Genomic DNA, 23,455 nt, shown 5'->3' with positions numbered 1-23,455 from the left:
AGCATCAGCACAACTCCTTGTGTTTGTTGAGCATTTTGTTTTTCATGGACAGAGTATAAGAGCCCCCCCTGAAGCTAGTCGTTGTTCTCCAACCTGCGTCCGATGTGTTTCACTTATTATTCCAAGCACCTCCAGGTTGTATCTTCATATCTGCAGCGATTTGGATGACTCTTCCGGTCTCCCACATTGTATGAGCATTCCATGTGCCTAAATTAATCGTTGCTCTGGTTGTCAGAATGGACATCAGCCTCGTGACTTCCGAAGTAACTCGACTTTCACCATGAGGCGTCATAGTTCTTCTAAATGAAGATTTTCTAACTCCCAGGGCAGAGTTTAAGTGGTTTGAATAATTTTTTCTGGTTAGCGTTTTTTTAGCGAGTCAGTTTTCTACGGGATGGAGTCGTTAACCCAATGTCCAACCCTCCTCCTTTATCCGGACTTGGGACTAGCTACAGCTACAAGGGGGTTTCGGGTGGAGTTAGGTGAATATAATAATGATAAATAATTAAAATTGAAAAACAATAAAAAAAACATTAGGATTTAGTAAAATCGAATCACTATTTATGTTAATTAAGTATTACAACCATGAAAGAATGATCGTTTGAACATATTACTTTTACATATATAATTTAATCTTTTTCAAAGAAGTGTTACTAACGCTTCTACAATGCATAAGTTATTCATTTGCACTTTTTTTTCTAACTAAATCATCTGATTGTATAGATAACTTTTAAAAGGCTTTCCAGATAGGATCATATGATCAAAGTTCAATATTGAATTGTAATTAATATTTACATTTACCCTTTTTTAAAATCACACGGGATAATGTTCGGAAATAGATTCGAAAGAAAAATATATATATTCTAATTTTAAAGAAATGGTGACTACGTTATCAACAACGTTTAATAATGAGTAAGAATAAAATCATTTGAGTCAAGTTAATTATAAAAAAGAAAATCTAATGAATTAAAACAATTTCACAGATTGAAATCATGAGTCAATTGAAACTAGACCATCATGAAAAACCTGAGAGCACTGGACGGCCGTTTCATCCTAGTATGGGGCTCCTCAGCAGTCTGTAAAACCGATCAGAAGTGGAATGTCTGACAGCAAAAGGTTATAAAAATTGAATTGAAACAAAGTGGAATGTAAATAGAGAATAATTGTTATAACAATGAAGGAAAGATAAAGTCCGAAACAATTGATGGAGGATATGCAAATAAAGTATTTAATGTATAGTTTCTACCATTTACGAAAGAACTCTGTAATCTCGTATTAAACCATGGATTAGTTGTCCCCTACCTATATTCTTGTTCTCTACATTACTACTACTATTTCTATCATTATTACTATTATTATTATTATCCACTTAGTATTGTTTACTTAAATCTTCCCATTGATGTTTAACACTGCAATTGATAGAATGAAACGCGCGTCCTGGATTCCACCGCTAGCCATTATCCATCTTTTATTATTATTACTATTTAGTAATCAGTTATTACACTTGTAATTTGTTTTCCAAATATAAATTTCACCAAAAATGAAATCTCGCGCCAGGCACTTAACCAACTAGACCATTGAGCCGGCATCCAACGGTGTTAATGTCTAACTTTAACCAATCCACGAAGTTGCACCACCGTACACCATTGTCTTCAGTGAGGTGATATCTCACAACAGACCTGGTTGAACTACACCGGTAGTGATTTTTAAACTAGTTTACAGAAATTATTGACAAGTTCGTTGAAAAATATTGTTTCTGTCTTGTTTTTGTTCAGTGAATTCTTTCTAGTTGTGTTAATTTCTTTGAAGAAATGTTGTGTGTTTATACTTTTTGTGTTTTGTTTTCCATTTTTATTACTAGATTATTATTAGTATTATCATCATTATAAGGCTTCATTCAATATTATATTTTTGGTACAAAATAGAATTCTCAGAACAAAGTATTTCAACAGGCTTCCTTTTCTTCTTTCTCTATCGATCCTGACGATAAATATTTAAGTGATCGTCAGTTAGATGATAACAGTTCAGGAATCGGCATCTGAATAATGTTCATTCTTTTCAACGCATATATATATGCATGCACATACATATATACTGCTTTATCCAATAAACACGCGATATTAGGTCAGAAAAAAGTATATTTTTTTCATGTTTTTCAACTATCTCGCTAGTGATTATCCTATTTTTATAGCCTTCATTAAAACGTTTAATTTACATGAAGCAGTCTATTTTCTTTAGTGCATTATTTATATAAATAACCTTTATCACTTCGTAAATATATTCCAAGAGTTCAGTTTTTTTCTTATTACTGCCACCGTTTATCAGTCTACACTGTTGACGATCACAAGAATTATCACTTGAAGACCATATTATATGAATAATACTTATTATAGATACATTTTTTGTTGTATCCCTATTAGTAGCAAAGTTACATTTCTGACGTTTAGTGACTTAATATAAGCCATTAAAAATTCAAAGTTTAAATAGTACTATTTAAACTTGTGTTAATTTTGGTTATTTATTTACTCTGGAGAAGTGGCTTACATCGAGTCATGAAATGTCAGTCATATAACTTTTCGACTCATTGGGATATCACAAAAAAATATATTTATAATTAATTCTTTATCCAATGCTCAATTTATTTGAAACTATCAGGTCCAATCTTAGCACTGATACAAATAATACTGATCATTATTATGGTGAGACTATAATTTATGGACGACCTTTGAGCGACGCTAAAGTGACCTTGAGGGTGTTTACCTACTTACTAGGGCTAAGTGAGGGTTATAAAGCAGTTTGAAGAATAAGGATTATGATTTATAGTTGATGGTTGGATCAGGAATTAGATTTGAGGTTTTCATCACTAACTGACATCAGCTATAATACCAGGATTCCATTTAGCCAAATGGGTGAATGAATTTCGCGCCAAAATGCAAGTCCTCTTATCGTAAATCTGATTGGTTCGTCCATAAATTGTAGTCTCGCCCATTATTATTACTATCATTATCACTATTATTGTTACCATTATTATTATTATAGTAAATACAACATTAGGATATAGATCTGGTCGATCATGTATTGATTCAACAAAATATTTCATACATGTCCTACTATTCGCTTTATTTTCTAAATATTATTTTTTCTATACAACCACCTTTGAAATATTGTTTTCATTATTGTTTCTATCTTTAGAACATTCGAAGTAATTTACCCCAACCATGTAGATTAATTCAGGCATCCGATTGTGTTGAAGATATTTGGGGTCAAATGATGAAACACTTTGAAACACATTCACGTTTTATTGTACAGTTTGTTAAATACATTCCAGGTAAGTGTATTGTTGCCATTTTCACTTTGTTTGTTTTTCTGTCGATTGATCTCCTTCTATTCTCTCTCTCTCTCTCATTCTCGTTATATATTTTTTAATGTTGTTCATGTTTTTCTATTATCTTTCATTTTGGATTACAAATACAGCCCCATTTGATTCTTATGACTAAAATATGTTGTGTAATGCAAATTCCGCTTATTGATCCATGTCAAAAACTGCCTGCAAATTAAACTATAACATCTCTCATTCATGATAACATTGCATATTCGCTGACTGTTCTATTGTATCGTAAATTAATTGAATTCGACAATATGAATCTTTGAATTCAAAAATGAATTTTTTAAAACGTTAAACACTGGTCATGTTACCTGAATGACCTAAGTCCAATCCTTGAGTTAGGGTTATAGTCTCACATTGTTGATGAGTCTCTTACTAGGGGGAAACAATTATCTAAGGCTTCTTGTTCTCCGATGGTAGTTGACTGATATCAACTCGTGACAACAAGCACACAAGTTATTAATTTTCTTTTCTTAATGATGCAATTATGAGGTCAGCTTCTTTCATCGTGCCCCATTCATTAAAATATTTTGGATAGATAAGTATGTTTGTGTATAGTAGTATATGTTTGTATTTCTAAATGTCAAATACTTCCGTCCACTTTTTTTACTTCACTGTACACTCAATAAATTAATCACTAAATTGTAGCGTCATTTTCAAGTATGTGATAACGATGATTACATCATGTCTCGAGACAGACAGATAGATAGGCACGCAAATAAAAAGGAGACATTTTGTCTATGGGATTTTTGCTGGGGGGGAGAGCGGGGAAGGAAAAAAATTACAAACGTTTCAATATTTTTCACATGATCCTCACTGGATTTATATACACGAAATGATGACGATAATCATAAAGAGGATGATGGTAAATACAGACAGAAAAGACAACCAAATCCTCGTTTGTTGTAGTTAGATTTTGTTATATTGTATATGTAAATACTTTTATTTTTTTTTAAGAATCCAAGCTCAATAATCTGTAACATATATATAAATGTTTGGTTGACTTACGCTAAATTTACTGTGTATTGATAATCTGCCATTTTATGATTGAATTACAATCTTTAAATTAGCGTAAACAAAGATCGCATTGGTTTTTAGTCATTTAAAGTTTGATTAATATCCTTAACTAGTTAACAGATAGAAACATCATTTTTAATAGTTGAATTCGTGAGTCGATTTGAGCTAGACCATCACTAAAAAACCTGGAATTACTGGAAAGCCGTTTCGCCTTAGAATGGGACTTCTCAGCAGTGTGCGTCCAAGAGCCCGTACACCTGATCCGAACACATGACCTTCAATCTCGCGCATGAACGCCTAACCTCTAGACCACTAAGCCGGCTTCTAACGGTGTTAATGTCTAATTTCAATCTTCTCATGATCTTACGCAACCCTTCATCCATTGCCTAGGGTGGATTACTGTTTCACACCCGACATGAATTGGACTACACTAGTTACGAATTCTCATTATAACTCCAAGATATCCCCACAAACCCCCATTCTAATAAGAAATAGAATTGACAAAAATATTTTCTATACAATACATAAAATTATAATTAGTGATCGTATGGTGAATGAATATGGTGATTAGTTGGAAGTAATGTAACTATATGATGTGATTCTAGATTTCGTGCTAACTGGTACTTTTTTTACAAGACGAATTAACTGTCCTACTAGTAGATTATTGTCATTATGAGATGTAATTGTTTTTTACTCAGTAACATAAACAGTTGCAATGTTATCAATTGACGAATTCCAGCTTTAGTTGAATTCATTTAAGGTTGAAATGATCACTGTTATGTCGAAAGTAAACAGTAAAGTGTTTTGTGGGTTTAGTTTGTATTAGGTCTCGTGCGATCGGGCTGCAATGACAACTGTACGACCTCTCTGTAGTTCAATTATCGGTTAGTTCATATATATTGCAAGTATGACTAGTGATCTAATTACCAGCTGATACAATGACTAATGAACAACAATGAGGACCTCAACGTTTACTGTTCTTCGATTTCTTTCTAGTGTAATGATCAATTAGAAGACGAAGATAGAAAGAGGATCAGAGTAAAAGTATAGTATACTGACGACTTTAGGCCACTCATCAGCCAATCAGGAAACGCTGCTTAGTTATAAAACAATTAGCAGTACGAAGTAATAGAATAACAGTGGAATAATATCTTTGATCTTAATAATCAATCCTCACAAGTCAAAATGTCCCTTCCGGTAAACAAAAAAAGAAAGTTTACATATATACCTGTATACTAGGAGTCGGGATAGTTAGGTTATCACCCGATAGAGTTTTCGTCGCCAAATGACATTAGTTATAACGCAAAACTTTTAGGGATAGCTATTAAAAGTTAAACTAGAGCTTAGAGTTGGGTTTACAAATTGGGTTCATCGTTTTTTGTACGAATTGACATCACCAACCGGGTTGGTGGACATGGAGAGTTCACCTAGGGGAGTTGGAAAACCCTCATTCCAAACCAATCGTGCACATGGACTCCAGCATCCTGAAGGAACAAACGGTGTCTGAACCAATCGTTGATCACCGGCTACTGTGGGACTGCATCTCCTCACGATGCTACACTGTCTTGTGGATAAGATCTTCAGGTCGAAGGTTTCGAGTGTGACCCCTTAAGGAAACCACCTGCTTCGGTAGGTCTTGGGTTCGAATCTCACGAAGCGGGATCGTGGATGGACACTTTTGAAAAGTCTCATACTAGGATGAAACGGCCGTTCAGTACTTCCAGGTTTCCCATGATGGTCTAGCTTCAATTGACTCATGAACTCAACTATTAAATTATAATAATAATAAAAATGTATATCATTATCTTTGAAATAATCTCAATGATTGATATTCAAAGAATCGATTATAACCCTGAATAAATCCAGATAAGTTTACTGAACAAAATGCTGGAATTATTTTTTAGATTTCAATTGTTGAGATTATTCGAAATATAATTTTCATCTATAAATGAACTTCTTTATACTGGGCGCCTAATTTTTATCCTACTATTCGTTTTAATATTGACGAATATTCTATCTCATAGCTACTTTTTTGTATTTTTTTTTCGTTCTAATAAACATTTTTGTCATCCCATTTTATCCAATAATCACCTTTCCTTTCAACGATGAACGTAAATCATTTACAAAAAAAAAAGAAAATACCAGTGATACTGTTTCGAACGTTGTCATGGATATCGATAACCACCTGTTCTTGAATAGGTTATATCTGATAGAGTTTGTGTGAATGGATACACAAATACACATTTTTTAAAAAAACAAAACAAGTTAACCGATCACTTATTTTTAGAATCCTTTTAAAATCATACCCCTCCCTTTATCATCATCATTAGAATTCAGGAATCACAATAACTATGCAATAAATGTTAGACTTATAAAATCGTATCCATTTATCTACACATTTTATACTCTAATTACTTCATATGTTTTATTCTCTCTTATTGTTGGTTGAACTCAGTTTTGTTGTTGTTGTTGTTGTTGTTGTATTTATTTATTCAATGTGCTAATAATGAAGTCTCTTATTATATTCATATGTGAATGGATTATACTTATATACACAAAATCCATTATATTAAGTATTTGTCTATTTCTCTATAATTGACATTTGTTAACCTGTAAAGCAATATTTAGTGTTATATCGAATATTTCAATGTCTAGTCAAATAGAAGAGTTATTACTCTCTCTATATATTCGCCTCACAACATTTCTTGTTTATGCGTTGGAGATTATTTCCCCCCTCTTTCTCTTTTTCTCTCTCTCTCTCTCTCTCTCTCTCTCTCTCTCGTTTTTATCATGTTGTTTTCCTGCTTCTATTTTCATCGTGTCTGTCTATCTATCTGTCTACTTGTATTTTTTTCTCTACTGTGGATAATAAGTTGGACTTCGTTATTATTATATTGTTCATTGCCCTGTAGTGATAGTAAATAGTATCTTGATCAGTCATATTTCAATAATGGAAGAGAATGCAATTAATGGTTTTTGTTTAACCCTAGAGATTATAGATGGAAAAAAAAGATTCTTTTTTAATGATTTCACTGTAGCTAGAGTAATTTAAAAGTGGAATGTTTTCAATACGATGTTAGTTTATAGATATTTTTTGCATTAGCAAATGCTAATGAAGTAGTTTGGGATTGTGGTTTGTTTCATTTCATTAAATACTTCTATAATAGAAGCGATGTAGCCTTAATCTATCTGGAATATACGTGTTACGTATGTCCAACGACCGACTGCCTCGACGTGCTATGTTCAGTGGTATAGGAGTAGGTTGGAAGAAAGCTAGGGGCGGCCAGACCAAAACATGGCACAAGTCCATGAAGTCACTGACAAGTGAACTGAGTCATGTTGGTAGGTGTAGACTACCTGGTTGGGGACCGCGAGATGATAGCAACCGATGGTTAGAGACCCTGAATGACATGGCTCAAAATCGTTTGCAATGGCGCAGGTGCATCCACTCTCTGTGTTTTCCCAAATTCTAATCTTCTGAATTCTCCATGTCCCTTTTTTCCTCTTTCCAAATTTATTTCACTGGATTATACTCTTTAAATAACATCTTCAAACCCTAATCTTCCCGATTACTGCTTATACTCTTATTACCTCTACCACTATGGGGTTTGAATGGACAAGTGCATCTCTGTGCTAATGTGGTGGCGTAACTCGAACTGATGTACGTACGTACGAAGTTCTACGTTGTTACTGACTGACTGACTGAGTTGATTATATGAAATTCTAGTCTACTTTACGTCATTGCCTGGGTTTGGACACTCATAATCTTTTTAGCATGTTTAACACTAATCAGGATAATCTGTTGAGATAGTTTCTGGCTTTCATCACATTACATGTGTCTTGATGATAACTGTCAATGAAGATACATAATCAACAATTTGCTGTCCACTTACATCTTCTTCTCTGAGAGGTTGCACACTGCTCAATGACTGTTATATCATTCATTAAAATCTAACGCTTATAAAATAGCAATTCAATCAGTTCCTATTAATGATATGGAAATTAGAAAATCAAACAGATATTTATTATTTGTATAGGGGGATTTCTGGAGTTTATAGGATTTTCACAGTTTAAATCACGGGCTAATCTTAGCTAGAGTTCTAGTAAGAAGCCTTGGCCAGTGGAGTTTAACTGTATCAGGTGTGAAACAATTATCTACCCGAACCAATGGATGAGGGTTGGACAATTTTGTAAGCTGAATAATATTAAACATTCACACTATTTAATGCTGGCTCAGTGGTCTAGAGATTAAATGTTCACGCGTCAGACCGAAAATCCTGGGTTCGATTCTTGAATGTATAATTATAGATGAGCACTGCTTTGTAGTCCCATACTAGAACAGAACGGTCGTCCAGAGATTTACAAGAGTGATATATCTAAGACCGGCTTGTGACTTAAACTATAAACACACCTACCCTTTTTCAAAGGAAAGGGGATGGGATAGCCGAATCTGTTTATATTTTTATCCATTTGATCGATAGAATTTAGAGACTTGTGATTTCTATTTTCATTTGTTGTTGCCATATGTATGCCACTGAGAATGGCTGAATCTCATTCAATTCATGACATTCATCTATATTTTATAAATAAATTATAAGATTGTAATGTACTTGTTTGTGTGTGTGTGTTTATATTGTTTACATTTATGTAAATATATTATCATTATTTCGTCAAACATCATCATTAAAAATTGAAAAGTAGGCTACATTGTTTTGTGGGTAATCATGTGGAATAGTTTTTTTACTGTTTATCATTTCCTTTTTCATCAAGATGATATTATTATAAGATTATTACTATGTCCTCCGAAAAATGAAGTCTAATCTACATTCGTGAAGTTAATTTTAACGCCACAATTTTTTTATATGAGTGCTATTATATACTACTATTTACTTGTGAAGATTTTAATCACTATGGAAACATTAAATTCGGTTATAATTGACTTTTTTTACCACCAAGTAAGAAGTCTGTTCATCGGTTTTTGTTTGTGATTTGTTTCACTTGTGAATCATTCTACTAATCACTTATGGTTAATTACATTGTTATTGACTTATATTTATCTCATTAGTTGAGATCATGAGTCAATTGAAGCTAGACCACCATGGAAAGCTTGGAAGCACTGGACGTCCGTTTCGTCGTGTTGTGGGACTCCTCAGCAGTGCGCTTCCACGATCTCCCCGCGTAATTCGAACCCAGGACCTATCAGTGTCGCGCGCGAGCGCTTAACCACTAGACCACTGCTAAGACATCCAAAGGTGTTAATGTCTAACTTCGACTAATCCACAAAATTGAGCGACACATCCACCATTGTCATCAGTGGGTCACTATCTCACAACTAACCCAGTTGAAGTCTACTGGTCACTGCTTTTCACTAGAACTCCAGGATATACATCTTGAAGGCAGTCACTAGTGAGCACATGTTGGTTAGTATCAGAAGAAGTTTTGTGGAAGTTGTTGTAATTTCAATAGTTGAGATCATGAGTCAATTTATCTATCAAATCATTTATCTTTATAAAATTCCTAAAATAAATAATAGAGAATGAAATTAATTTTGTATCTTTGACTTTTAATAATTACGTATCCAATGTCTCAGACTATGAATCTGAGTTCGATTCCCACATATAGTATCGGTTCCCGCAAGATTACACCTTATTGATAAATGTCGACCAATATAGTTTTACACTGGTTATCTCTAACCACCAAACATCAATTATATATTTAGAACTCCAACTATGACCTAAAACTTCTTTATGGTCATTAAATGTACAGTCAGATTGGCAATCACTAATACATACATTACCTGATCTATTGCAGTGAAAAACACATTTCACGTGAAACGACTTACATTTGTACTTACATAAAGAAACAGTAGTCAAACTTCAAGATGATTGTATAAGTTTTTTTTGGTACTCCAATTTTATTGTCGATATTTTTATTATGTTTGATCATTTCCTCTGATAAACAAACACAAATGGGATTGCCGGAAAAGCATTTTTCGATGTGTTGATCTAAAATATTAATCGTTAACTTAATTAAAAATTATGGTCTGCATCACGAACTGGTCATTGTTTGATAACTAATAGAATGAATAAAGTAGTAAACAGCTGTTTTGTCTTAATATTAGACTCGTTAAAAAACTTGTTCCACAACTCTATTGAAAATCGAACTCAGGACCATCAGGTCTTGAAGCAAATGATTAACTTCTAGACTACTGAGTTGACATTTGATGATTTATATTATTAACTTCAACCGATTCGCGATATTGATTGACGATCTTCCGATACGATTAGTAAATAAGTGCCTCACATCTGACAAAGTTGAGTTCCAATAATTTACACAAACTCTCTCCCATACTAATACGTATAATTTTTATATCAGGATATGAAATCTGTGAAAATTGTTTTATTCACAGGTAGTCTAACATTAAATGGACTAATTTTGGTTAAATAACCACTAAAGAACCCAGAAAGCAATGAATATCTATATTTTCTTCTAGTATCAGTTATTCTTCAGCAGTGTATGGATTCACAACTTCAAGTAGTGTAAGGAGAGAACGAAATTCTAATGAACTATTATCCTATTCCCTTTTAAATCATTAAATTGATACATCTTGACTAAATTTTACTCTGCATTGAATTCAGTAATAATCATAACGTTGTAATGAATTCAAATATATTCCAAATCATTATAAGCAAAGATAGTAGATAGTAGCTAGTAGTGGAATTCAGAACGCACGTTTCGTCCTATCCAAAGTAAATAATACCATGTGAATTGCAAATCATTTATTTTTATCCATTATTACTACTTGATTATATTACGTAACAGTATTCACTAACATTAGGACATATTTAACAACCTTCTTATTGAGCATAAGTTACTTAATATACATCTATCCGGAATCTGTTCACCAACCAATCAGAAAGGTTTTTTTGTAGTTAATGTTAAACAAATCAATGACAAACATGTTTAACTAGTATTACCATTGAATCTTGTCAACTTTTTTCAATATCCTACTATGTTACCTACTCTTTTTCTCTTTCACTTCTCTTCTACTCTCTATAAATTTGGCCAATAATAATAATAACATAAGATTTGGAAGAAAAAAATCAATTCAGGTAAACCGCATCAAAATAACATAATAAGTAATGACATTAGTATCTGTTTATTTGTTTAACCCAAAGTCAACATTCATTTATTTATCCATAAAGGTCAGATTGATTATTTTGAGTTGTTAAATGGATCATGAATGATAAATATTATTTCGGAATGAGTTTTTTGTGGAGATTTTAGGAAATTTCACAGGTTGAAATCATGAGTCAGTTGAAGCTAGACCACCGTTGAAAACCTGGAAGCACTGGACGGCCTTTTCGTCCTAGTATGGTACTCCTCAGCAGTGCGCATCCACAAACCCGCCCCCCGCGGGATGCCGGCTCAGTGGTCTAATGGTTAAGTGCTCGCGCGCGAAGCCAGTAGGTCCTGGGTTCGAATCTCGCGGGGGGCGGGTTTGTGGATGCGCACTGCTGAAGAGTCCCATACTAGGACGAAACGGCCATCCAGTGCTTCCAGGTTTTCAACGGTGGTCTAGCTTCAACTGACTCATGATTTCAACCTGTGAAATATTATTGCATTTCGGTATTGGATCCTTTTTTCTTATGTGATGACATTATCTTCTATGTTTATGTATGTATCTATATTTGTGAATGTGTGTATGAGCTGGAGATAGATATACGTATAAACAGATAGATAGATAGATAAATAGCCAGACAAATAGACTATAACATAATTTGGCTATTTTAACAAACTAGCTACTTTCTATGATGTTGTTTTTGTCATATGACTGATATATTGAAGCTGAACTATATTCGGAAAGTCAATTGTTCATTTTTTTGAGGGGGGGGACTTTTTGCTGAAATTGTTGAATACTTTTCCTTAGTGTTGAATAATTCCTTCTGATGATTTAAAAAGAGAGATTTTGGTGTTGTTGTCATCATCAAATAACCACTTTCTTGTGAACCAAAAATAAAATCATTTTTGAATATGATACATATACATAACTAAATACTACAGTTTATTATTTCCGGTACTCGATCACGATTGTATTTTTCAACTTGATTCTCTTTTATTTAAGTTTCAGGAATTCGAGTCTTATCATTATCATATACAAATATTCAGAGATGGGTTTTGTGGATGACATAATAATTCTTAATAGTTGAGATCATGAGTCGATCTATGCTAGGCTACTATGGAAAACCTGGAAGCAATGGACGACTGTTTCGTCCTACTGTAAGACTCTTCAGCAGTGTTCATCCACGATCCCACCTCACGAGATTCGAACCCAACTATTTATGTATATATTACAATAAATTATCTCCAATATAATCGAAATCAATATTTCCTTGAACATTTTCTATCATATAAATGTAATGAAGTTATCCAGTAATGAAAAAATGATGGACTGAAAATTAAAACGGAATTCCGTTTTGTAAAATATACCCAACTAATGTATGAACATTGTTAATGGAATATGTTTTTCTCATTAGAAATAGGTAGGTAGATAAGTCTAATGGGATATTAATGTAATTTAAATGTTAATTAATTAACAGTAAACTGTTTCAGTCGGTAATAAGCAACGTAGAACTTGACATATCTGTGAAACGATTGAAATCATCACAATGAAATGAAATTATCGAGACAAATATGAGAATAGTAGAATTATTAACGGTGGTAGTAGAAAAGATTACTAATTACCAAATACTGGTTCATAAACTCGATATTAAGGGAGATTATTTTTGCAACCCACTAATGTTACCATCATCTTAACCGTAAATACGTATTTATTTATCACAGGTTTATTCTGTTCGCATCACATACTGTATGAATAAACTATCGGTGGTTTTATGTTTAGTTTGTTGTGTGAGACTCTAATTTATGGACGACCTTTGTAGGAATTTTAAGTGACCTTGGGTATATTAGCCACTCACCGAACAGTAAGTTTAGAGTAAAAATATATTATACAGAACCAAGGAAATATACTGGATACACTTCTTATATGTGGTTCAAAAACTTGTCAAAGTTAGAATGAGTTTCAGAGGTTCTAAAATCGTAATGCATGCAGTAGAGGAAATCATCCATATGGCTACAGAATAGTCGGCCTCTGGATCCATGATAAAGTTTAAAAACTCTTTCAGCCTCGACCACATAGCTTCAATATTGTTTATGTGCACTCCGGTTGTTGAGTACACAAAATATCATTTGTGGTTAACGACACGATGCCTCTGTAGGAGTCTGTACCCTCTCCAAACATCCGTATATATTGTAGTACCTGGCTGCAGCCAGTGTCCCTGGTGCTTTTATTATCCGTTTCGCATTAATTGTCATAATTTGCTTTAGTTAAGAATTATATATAGGGTTTTCATCATGGACTGACATCAGCTATAATGCCAGAAATTTATTTAGCCAAATGGATGAAAGGCTTTCACGTTAAAATCCGAGATCTATTATCTTATACCTGATTGATTCGTCCACCAAATTATAGTCTTGCCGTTTTATTTATTATAGCCGCTCAATTATCACGTTTTGTACAAAATTCTCTGTGAGCCCATCGTACGTTAGCATTAAACACTGAAGTTGGCGCCGTAACCTTGAAATCTCTAAACCGCTTCTGATTGGCTCGTCCGTAAATGAGAGTTTCACCGTTTGTTGTTGCTGTCATTTTCTTATTATTCTTATTATGATTTTGACTATTTACTAATTAAAAGTGTAAATTCACTATATTTTTTAAAACCTAAGTAATAAACATGATATAATTTTGAATATAGATATAAGAGTTTAGATTTGATATAATTGAATATTGACTAATATTCAATCCATGTGTAGTTTTACACTTTCCATTAATTTCATTGAGCAATGAACTTTTTTTCTCTCTCTCTCCCTCCACCAAATCTCTTTTTTTTTCGTATCCACATGTTTTCTCTAATCTATACTTATCAATCTTACCTTTATTTATTCGAGATCATCTAACTATTACTGATCAACATGTAAAAAAAAAGATTTTCATAAATTTACTTATCATCATATTAGAAGAAAGAAAAAAGAAAGGGGGGTGTGTTTGTGTCGTACTTATTCAGTTAAATTTGTTTATCATTTTTAAATGTTTATAGTTTATATAGGTAAAAGTGAATCGATTAATAGATAGACACAACCATTTTATCTTAGAAACACCAACCCTTATTCAAAAGTGCATTATTTTAAATTTACATATTTTGTAACCGAGTATAAATAGGAAATAATCAGAAACGAAAACAGAAAAAAAATCAATCAAATACGATGTGTGTATACTGTCAAAATAAATATCCATGCATGATAGCATATTAATAGAAATTTTCCAACCATAAGAACATTTGTTACTTGGAATATAATAATAATAATACTTCTCAACAGTGCGCATCCACGATCCCGCTCGCGGGATTCGGACCCAGGGCCTTCGGTCTCGCGCGCGAACGCTTAACTTACTGGACCACTGAGCAGGCATCCAATTGTGTTAACGACTAACCTCAACCAATCCACGATGTTACGCGACTATCTTCGATTGTACTGAGGTAGATACCTGTTTCTACCCGACACGGATTGGCTCAACTAGTCACGGCTTCTCACCAGAACTCCGACAATTTTCTCACGAAGCTTGTCACTAGTGAGCACATGGTAATTATCAGTTTAGGGGTTGTGGAGGTTGTTAATTTTTTGACTGAGATCATGAACCGAATTCCTCGAGCGGGATCGTAAATGCGCACTACTGAGGAGTCCCACAATAGGACGAAACGGCCGTTCAGTGCTTCCAGGCTTTCAATGGTGGTCTAACATTAATCGGTTCATGATCTCAATCAAAAACTTAACAATCTCCACAGCCCCTAAACTGATAATAATGATACTGATGATAATAACAGTAATAATGGTAAATAACATAATACAAAATAATCCACAGTTTATTTTCCTTGGTCCAAATAGATGTTCTTTTGAATCACTGTTGAATGTATGTTTTCGTATAAGCTTGTTAAATTAATGATAGATGACTTTTATCTTGTATATAATAAGTCCTGAATGTCTTATTTTTGAATTTTTATAAATTTATTTACCTACATTTAGATATAAAGGATCAACAATTTCTATGTTTTTATTTCTATGTAATAATCTGTATTTGAGTTTGTTATATCCCGATAAGAATAATGAATGATAACTTATTTATTTTGACCTATGAACTATTATTATATGTTTCACCATTCTTGAGTTATTCTCTGTCTATCAATTACCATTTCCCACATTCACAGCCATATTTGGCTAAATCTTGTACAAATGTTGTTTCCTATTTTATTGGTACGATTTGGTCTGTCTGGTATGTTTGAAATAAATTGTTCATATCGTAGACGTTGAGACTGGTGTTCTGGACTTAACAGGCTGGGCTAGGCGGGAAGCAGAACCGATAAGTACTCTAGACTGCTCGTACGTGTTTTATACGTCATTTGTCCGATCGATAAATTACTGTCCTCTAATTGACAGTATCATCACGTGATACATTAATAAGACAGGGCACAAGTTATAACAGAGTTAATTACACATTTTGAGAAAAATGTATTACTTATTTTGATGTTAGAAAGATTTCAGGTTATTCTTTTTTTTCTGTTTATAAATGATTGATCCTGGTTGTAGCGACAACCTGGTTATTAAGTTTCCGGCGGATATCTTTGTAACCATTATTATTCTTTTAGTAAATTATTCTATCTTAATAGTTGAATTCATGAGTTGAAAACTTAGAAGCATTGGATGACCATTTCATCTTAGTACGGAACTCTTCAGCAGTGCGCATTTACAATCCCGCACACAGAGTTCGAACCTAGAACCTTCGATCTCACACACGAACTCTTAACCTCCGAACCATTGAGTCGACATCCAACGATGTTAATGTCTAATTTTTTCCCATTCTTTTCTATATCTTATTGATAGATTCTTGTATATATATATACTGAATTATTTTATCATCATTATCTTTCATTTAGTACATTTCACTTACAGGTTTAACTCTTTTAATTTATCACTTTAATAGGTCGTGTCCTTCACGCATATATATACACTCATACCTCTTATGCACGTGGTTTCTTATCTTGAATAAACTATCATATGTTAACATCTGTCTTTTTCTTTAGGTTGTGTAATACTAATGGTTAATAATCTTTTCTTTTAAATGTAAACTTGCGTACATAGATACATTTGTATCTGTTTATATATATATAAAACCAACATATGTAACTATGATATATACTAATATGTCTTGTATTCTATATATATATATATATATATATATATATATATATATATATATCATGGTACGTAGAGTAGCAAATCGTTTTAAGCCAATTTTATCTTGGAGAAAGAATAATGGTTGTTTTTTCTCCTCCTCCTCCTCCTCCTTCTTCTTCCTTTTCTTTTTCTCCTTTTTCCTTTTTGTTTCTTTTTTCTTTCTCTCTTATAACATGCATATCAATTATTATTTCTATATCGTTGTTTTTATAACTAGACAAAGAATGTCAAGTCGGAATTTTCCTCAATATAAAACCATTAACTAAAATACAATTATTTATTTATTTATTTTAACTAATCAAAAATTGTCTAATAAAAGAATAAACTAAATATTGAATGTTATTACATGGTTGAATTAGTTATTTGATGAATGTATATAGATATATCCACTTATAGAGTGAAGTGGGCGGTTAAATAATATCTAAGGTGTCTTTTTTTCTTTTTTTCTTTTTTTATTTTTTTTGTAAAAAAAAAGAAGAATTTTATTCATTTTAAACATAATTATTGTGTCCATTTTTTTTCGGTATTGATTGTTTGAATCTTCTCATTGATGTTTAGAACTTCAATTGTTTAATCACTTATTAGTGATAGGTACATTTTGGTCGGACTGCCTTGATATTGTTTTAAATTATAATTATTGATAAGTAGAGAAGATGAATAGTGATAAGTCAGTCAGTCAGTCAGTTACAACGTATCACCAGGCACATATATGCATCGGTCCAAGTTGCCATACCTCATTAACACAACAAGATGAATACCGGATTCATAAAAGTAGTTAATTCAGAGGTGGTAATATATAAAAGAAAGATTGTGTATAAGGATATAGTACAGGAAGAAAGAATGAGTTCGTAGAAAGAAAGATATGAAGTGATTTTAATCTCTTCGTTTAAGGGAAGACAGAGAGTGTATACACCGACGCCACTGTGATCGATTCTGAGTCATGTCACGAAGAGTCTCCAACCATTGGTTACGATAGTCACGCGGACCCCAATCAAGTGGTCTACATCTCCCAACATGGCTCAGACTAGAAGTTAGTGACTTCAACAACTGATGCCACGTTTTGGTTTGGCCGCCCCTAACATTCTTCCAAACATCTCCAACACTGGTTAGCATTGCACGACGTGGTAATTGGTGTTCAGGCATACGTACCACGTGGCTCAACCATCTCAGTCGATGAAGGTTCACAACCTCATCAACTGATTTATCACCATTCCCTAATACCCTTGGTCTAACCTCACTATTACTTACCCGGTGATCCCAGCAGACGCCAGCAATATTTCTAAAGCATCTGTGGTCAAACACTAGTAGCTTACGAGTATCTTCTACTTTTAATGTCCATGTTTTGCTGCCGTAAATTAAAACAGAACGGACTGCCGCGCAGTATACTCGTCCTTTTATTGATAGACGTATACCTCGCCTTCGTCACAGGTGACGTAAGTTAGCAAGAGCCAAACGAGCTTTTCGAATCCGTACTGAGATTTCGTCAGACACCAATCCATTAGGGCTGATCAAACTTCCAAGATATGTGAAGTTGTCAACGCGTTCGACTACTTCACTCCCTATCCTTAGTTCAGGTGTTGACGCAGATCAGTCGTGAAGCGACAACTTGCATTTAGAGGGAGAGAAAGCGCATTCCAAACATTCTGGCATTGTTGCTTAGTGCTACCAAAAGACTCTGTATTTTATCAGCGTCTTCACCGAACAGGACTATGTCATCTGCGTATTCTAAGTCGATAAGTGGACCTCCTGGAAGGAGATCAATACCCGAGAATTCAGTCGACGAGAATGTTATTTCCATTAGTAGGTCTATAGTGAAGTTAAACAAAAATGGAGATTAGATGAAGAGGAAATTCGGAAAAGACGATAGAAATGGATAGGACATAGATTACTCAAACCATCAAACTGCATCACAAGGCAAGCCCTAATTTGAAGTCCTGAATGGAAGCGGAAAAGAGGAAGGCCAAAGAACACATTACGCTGGGAAATAGAATCAGATTTGAAAAGGATAAATAACAACTAGAAGAAGCTGGAAAGGATTGCCCAGGATGGTGTTGGATGGAGAATGCTGGTGATCGGCCTATGCTCCCTCACGAGGAGTAACAGGCATAATTAAGTAAGTAAGTAATAAGATTGTTCATTAGTACGTAACCATGATCCTACATAGAGAACTTAAACCTAAGATCTTTGGTCTCGTGTGCAAATATTTAACCTTTAGACCATTGATCCTCGGGATCTAACGCTGTCAATGTCTTATTTCAATTGATCCAACTACCAGTCATTATTTGTTAAATTTTATTGGGTTTTTTTCCCATTCTCTCCTATATCTTATTAATATATTATTGTATGTATACTTTACCAAAGCTCCTTTCTATTTTGTTTTTACTCGAAAGAAGCAACAACAACATTATTTCGTTCATTTATTTATAGTTTTGTTTTCGTGACACATTTTATTAATGTTCAATTTTCATATAAAATTAAAAGCAAAAGAATTTAGGTTTGTTTCGGTTTCATCCTTGTTGTTGTTGTTGTTGTTGTTGTTGTTACTGTGTGTGTATATACATATATGTGTAGGGATATGTAATATATTTCTCTTCACCTTAAATAATCTCCTTCACAAATCTGTATTGCTTAAAGAGTTTAACTATGTTTCCCTTTTTTTTGTATTTTTCATTACAATTCTAACAATTCATTCATTCATTCTTCTTCTCTTCCTTCTTCTTCTTCTTCTTCTTCTTCTTCTTCTTCTTCTTCTTCCTCTTCTTTGTGTTTTCCCTAAATAATGAAAAAAAATGTTTTGATTATTAGATATAATATAAAGTATATTGATTTTGTTTCATATTTTAAGGGCAAGTAAGATAGGTGAAGTTATTCTTTTTTTGTTTTGTTTTTTAGTAAATTATAAAAAAGCGGAATATGTAAAGCAATTATAATAGTTTTATGTATATAGATATAGATATGTGCATATAACCAGGGATACATCTTGGAATTATTTTATAGATGGGAAATATTTTCCCAATTAAATTAATGACAATTGATTGGAATAATAATAATGATGATTGTCACCTATATTGTTATAATTTCACTAGGATAAAAAAATAGTAGATATGGAGACAAATCTACCGACAATTACCATTTATTTAAAGGTTTTAATGAAAGCTCATTAAATAGCCTATAAGATAAGTGTAAATATTACAAACTGTTTTCGTTTCTTTTCTTTTTTAAAAGAAAAAAAAAGGAATCATCTTCGAATATTTTATTCTCTTTTTTTCTTCTAACTTTTCACTCTATATGAAACTCATATAGATCTGAGTGAAAAGCTGTTTTATTTATAGTTTATTTATTTAAACACATGAATATTGGTACAAGGAGGCACCATATAGATATGCGCCACATAAATCATTCGATTTGTGTGAGGGCTGTGATACTGACCGGGTGCCCAGACCGAAGCAGGTGGTTTTCTTAGGGGACCACACCCGGAGCCTTTGACCTTAAGGTCTGACCCACAAGGCAATGGAGCATCGTGAGGAGATGCACTCCCATGGTAGCCGGTGACCAACGATTGGTTCATACACCATTTGTTCCTTCGGGATACTAGAGTCCATATGCACCATTGGTTTGGAATCCGGTTAAAGCGCCGGATATTCGGTTTTCGTCCTCCTGTTTTCGTGAACAACAGTAATGCCACGAGAAGGCAGTGAGTAGGACTTCTCTGGCAGAGGCTGTATACGCGCGGCCGTGTGAGAGCATTTCAAGAGGGAGGGCGGGCCCACCTCACTCTTGGCCATACCAGGGCATTTGGGGGCGAGTGAAAAGTTGAAGTACAAAAAAATGATTAGTGGTAATAATCGGTTCATTGTTAAGCAACGATGGATGGTAGCTAGCAATGGAATCCAGGACGAGTGTCTTATCTTATTTGGGACTTGTCAGCTAGATTCATTTGCACTCCAGATTTAATGTTCATTCTGGGACTCGAACTCAGTGCCGATTGTCTCAAATACCATCTCATTATCCACTTATTTACTGAGTCTTAACAACCACTAGCTTGTGCAATGAGATGAAGTTTAATCCATCCATCGTTGCCTATAATACTTGTGATTTACTGGCAACATCAAAGCAATCCGCACAGGATGCATATATTCTAATAATTGACTGAATAATTGCACAATATGTGTGAATGACATTATCTGATTTTCGAGTTGTTAAATCGAAATGGATGCAGTAAGGTATGAATCTGTATACTAACGCTTGAAACTTTTATTATTATCATTATTATTACAGACGGTTCAGGACTCCACAAAACTTCATGATATATATAGCGAGAGAGTGAAGAAAAGAGATCGTTCTTCTGCTTCATAGGTCCGAAACCCATCTAACCTACTTAGGATTAAGTTGCTTTTTTTGTAAATTAATTACCGTATTGAATATATTTACTGAGACATTAGAAATGATTAGCGATTTTTTGCAATATGATAAGATTTTGTCAAGATTCACTACTATTAAATTAATTCATTGATGTTTTCATAATTTACTTTTGATTTATAAGCAACAAAAGCACACTTACAGAAATGAAAGTGGTGCATTACGACTCATTTTATTTCGATATTGAGTAACTTTGAAGTGATTCACTTACCAAGTGTAGGTTTTATGTACTTGATCTTTAGTTTTATTGTTAAGTGATCGGAAGCTTATAGAAAGCTCTGGACTTTGGTTTCATGATAGTTAATACCTCCCAGCAAGACATATCTGTAATCTTAAGGGTGTTGATTTTTCCTAGTGGATTCAATTTAGCGATAAGTGCCAAATAGTACGAAAAATAGGTTCAGAGCTTTCTGTTAACTATTTTCAACTACCTTAAGTTTCAACACAATGCACTTGATGTCTAGTTACTCAGAGATTTGTTCAACTTAATCCATAGACCTGAATCATCACCAAATACCTAGATAAATGTCACATTAACTTGAGCTATATTGTTTGTATGAGGTATAATGACACTACATTACATCTGAATGCTTAAACGAAAGTAGATGAAATGGGGCATGAATACCTGTTTCCTATTGATTGAAAGTCACTGGTCTTTATTGATTATAATATGACTAGTTGTTTGTTTAGTTAGTTAAAATACATTATTTACTGACATATATATAAATGTTTAATGATTTGTATATATTATTCTTAGCTAAATATTTCTATTTTACTTATTTTTCTATCACTGTCTATTTTGTTTATTATCTGAATTCGAATTCTATTATGAACATTTACACTGGCATCAGTGATTGAAGTCACTAACTTCTAGTCTGAGCCATGTTGGTAGATGCAGACCACTTGATTGGGGTCCGCGTGACTATGGTAACCAATGGTTGGAGACTCTTCGTGACATGACTCAGAATCGATCACAGTGGCGTCGGTGTATACACTCTCTGTCTTCCCTTAAACGAAGAGATTAAAATCACTTCATATCTTTCTTTCTACGAACTCATTCTTTCTTCCTGTACTATATCCTTATACACAATCTTTCTTTTATATATTACCACCTCTGAATTAACTACTTTTATGAATCCGGTATTCATCTTGTTGTGTTAATGAGGTATGGCAACTTGGACCGATGCATATATGTGCCTGGTGATACGTTGTAACTGACTGACTGACATTAACACTGAAAAGTGGTAGGTTGATTAGTTTAGAATAATTATTATAGATTATACTATTCATCCTTTATCATATATAGTTCTATTCATTATGTTACTTATCACTATCTCTATGTGTTTCATTTTAAATTGTGGTAAACATTTTTAAATGGTCTATGTTATCATTGTTATGTTCTACATTGTTTTATGTATGACTAACTGACTGACTATTTTTTTCTTTCTTTCTTTTGAATTTATCAAGTAATGCAATTGTATAAAGATCTAATGTTATCCCTTATTTTTGTTTTAAAAAAGAAAAAGAGAAATATAGATTAGGCGCTATCTGTCAAACTAGATCAAATGTACTTTACCGGTACACCTTTTGTTTTTTTCCCTGTTTCCTGGATTCACTTTTAACAATAAAGCAACTGTATAACAATAGCGACAAAATAGTTATAATAATAATACAACATTTCTTTTAAAGATAAATTTTTCGGAATTTGTTTTTTCATCATTTCAGAATTGTTATATATTCTTCTCAATGATAACTGATGATTAGCTTAATCATCACCAAAAGTCTACACTGTACACACACACACATGGTTTCAATGATCTTTTCTGGTTAGCGTTTCTTTTTAGCGAGTTAGTTTTCTACGGGATGGGGTCGCTAACTCCATGCCCAACCCTCCTCCTTTATCCGGGCTTGGGACCGGCAGTAGCCCTAAAGGAGCTCCAGGCGGAGTTCATACACACACATATTATCTCTTATTATGAGACTGTTACTTCTTCATTTAAAACAAAACAAAAACTATTATGAAGTATGTAATCTGTTAGCGTACATTAAACTAAACGTATACTTTGAATGTCCTTTCAATCAATTCTTTTTAGTGTTAAGTTAAACTTTTATTGTCATTCTGAATAATACCTTAAACTCCTACTTTGTGTAGAAGTGAGCTTCATAAGTTATCTTATGCGGCCAAAACATTTCACAAATCCATGAAGTCACTAACAAGTGGACTGAGCCACGTTGGTAGGTGTAGACTACATGGTTAGGATCCGCGAGACGATAGAAATCGATGGT

At 33.4% G+C, this 23,455-nt stretch overlaps 1 protein-coding gene across 1 annotated transcript in view; it reads left to right on the top strand.

The window, feature by feature from the left end:
- MS3_00001276 (uncharacterized protein) overlaps positions 1-23,455 on the top strand; it is a 111,464-nt gene that overhangs the window by 66,096 nt on the left and 21,913 nt on the right. The window contains exon 9 of the mRNA XM_051208740.1: positions 3,193-3,328. Coding sequence (XP_051072558.1) covers positions 3,193-3,328 — 136 coding nt within the window. The remainder of the gene's footprint in view (positions 1-3,192; positions 3,329-23,455) is intronic.

This window comes from Schistosoma haematobium, chromosome ZW, assembly GCF_000699445.3.
Source record: "Schistosoma haematobium chromosome ZW, whole genome shotgun sequence".
Taxonomy (NCBI): domain Eukaryota; kingdom Metazoa; phylum Platyhelminthes; class Trematoda; order Strigeidida; family Schistosomatidae; genus Schistosoma; species Schistosoma haematobium.
The sequence above is the reverse complement of the archived record's forward strand: the minus strand, read 5'-3'. Positions and strand labels throughout refer to the sequence as shown.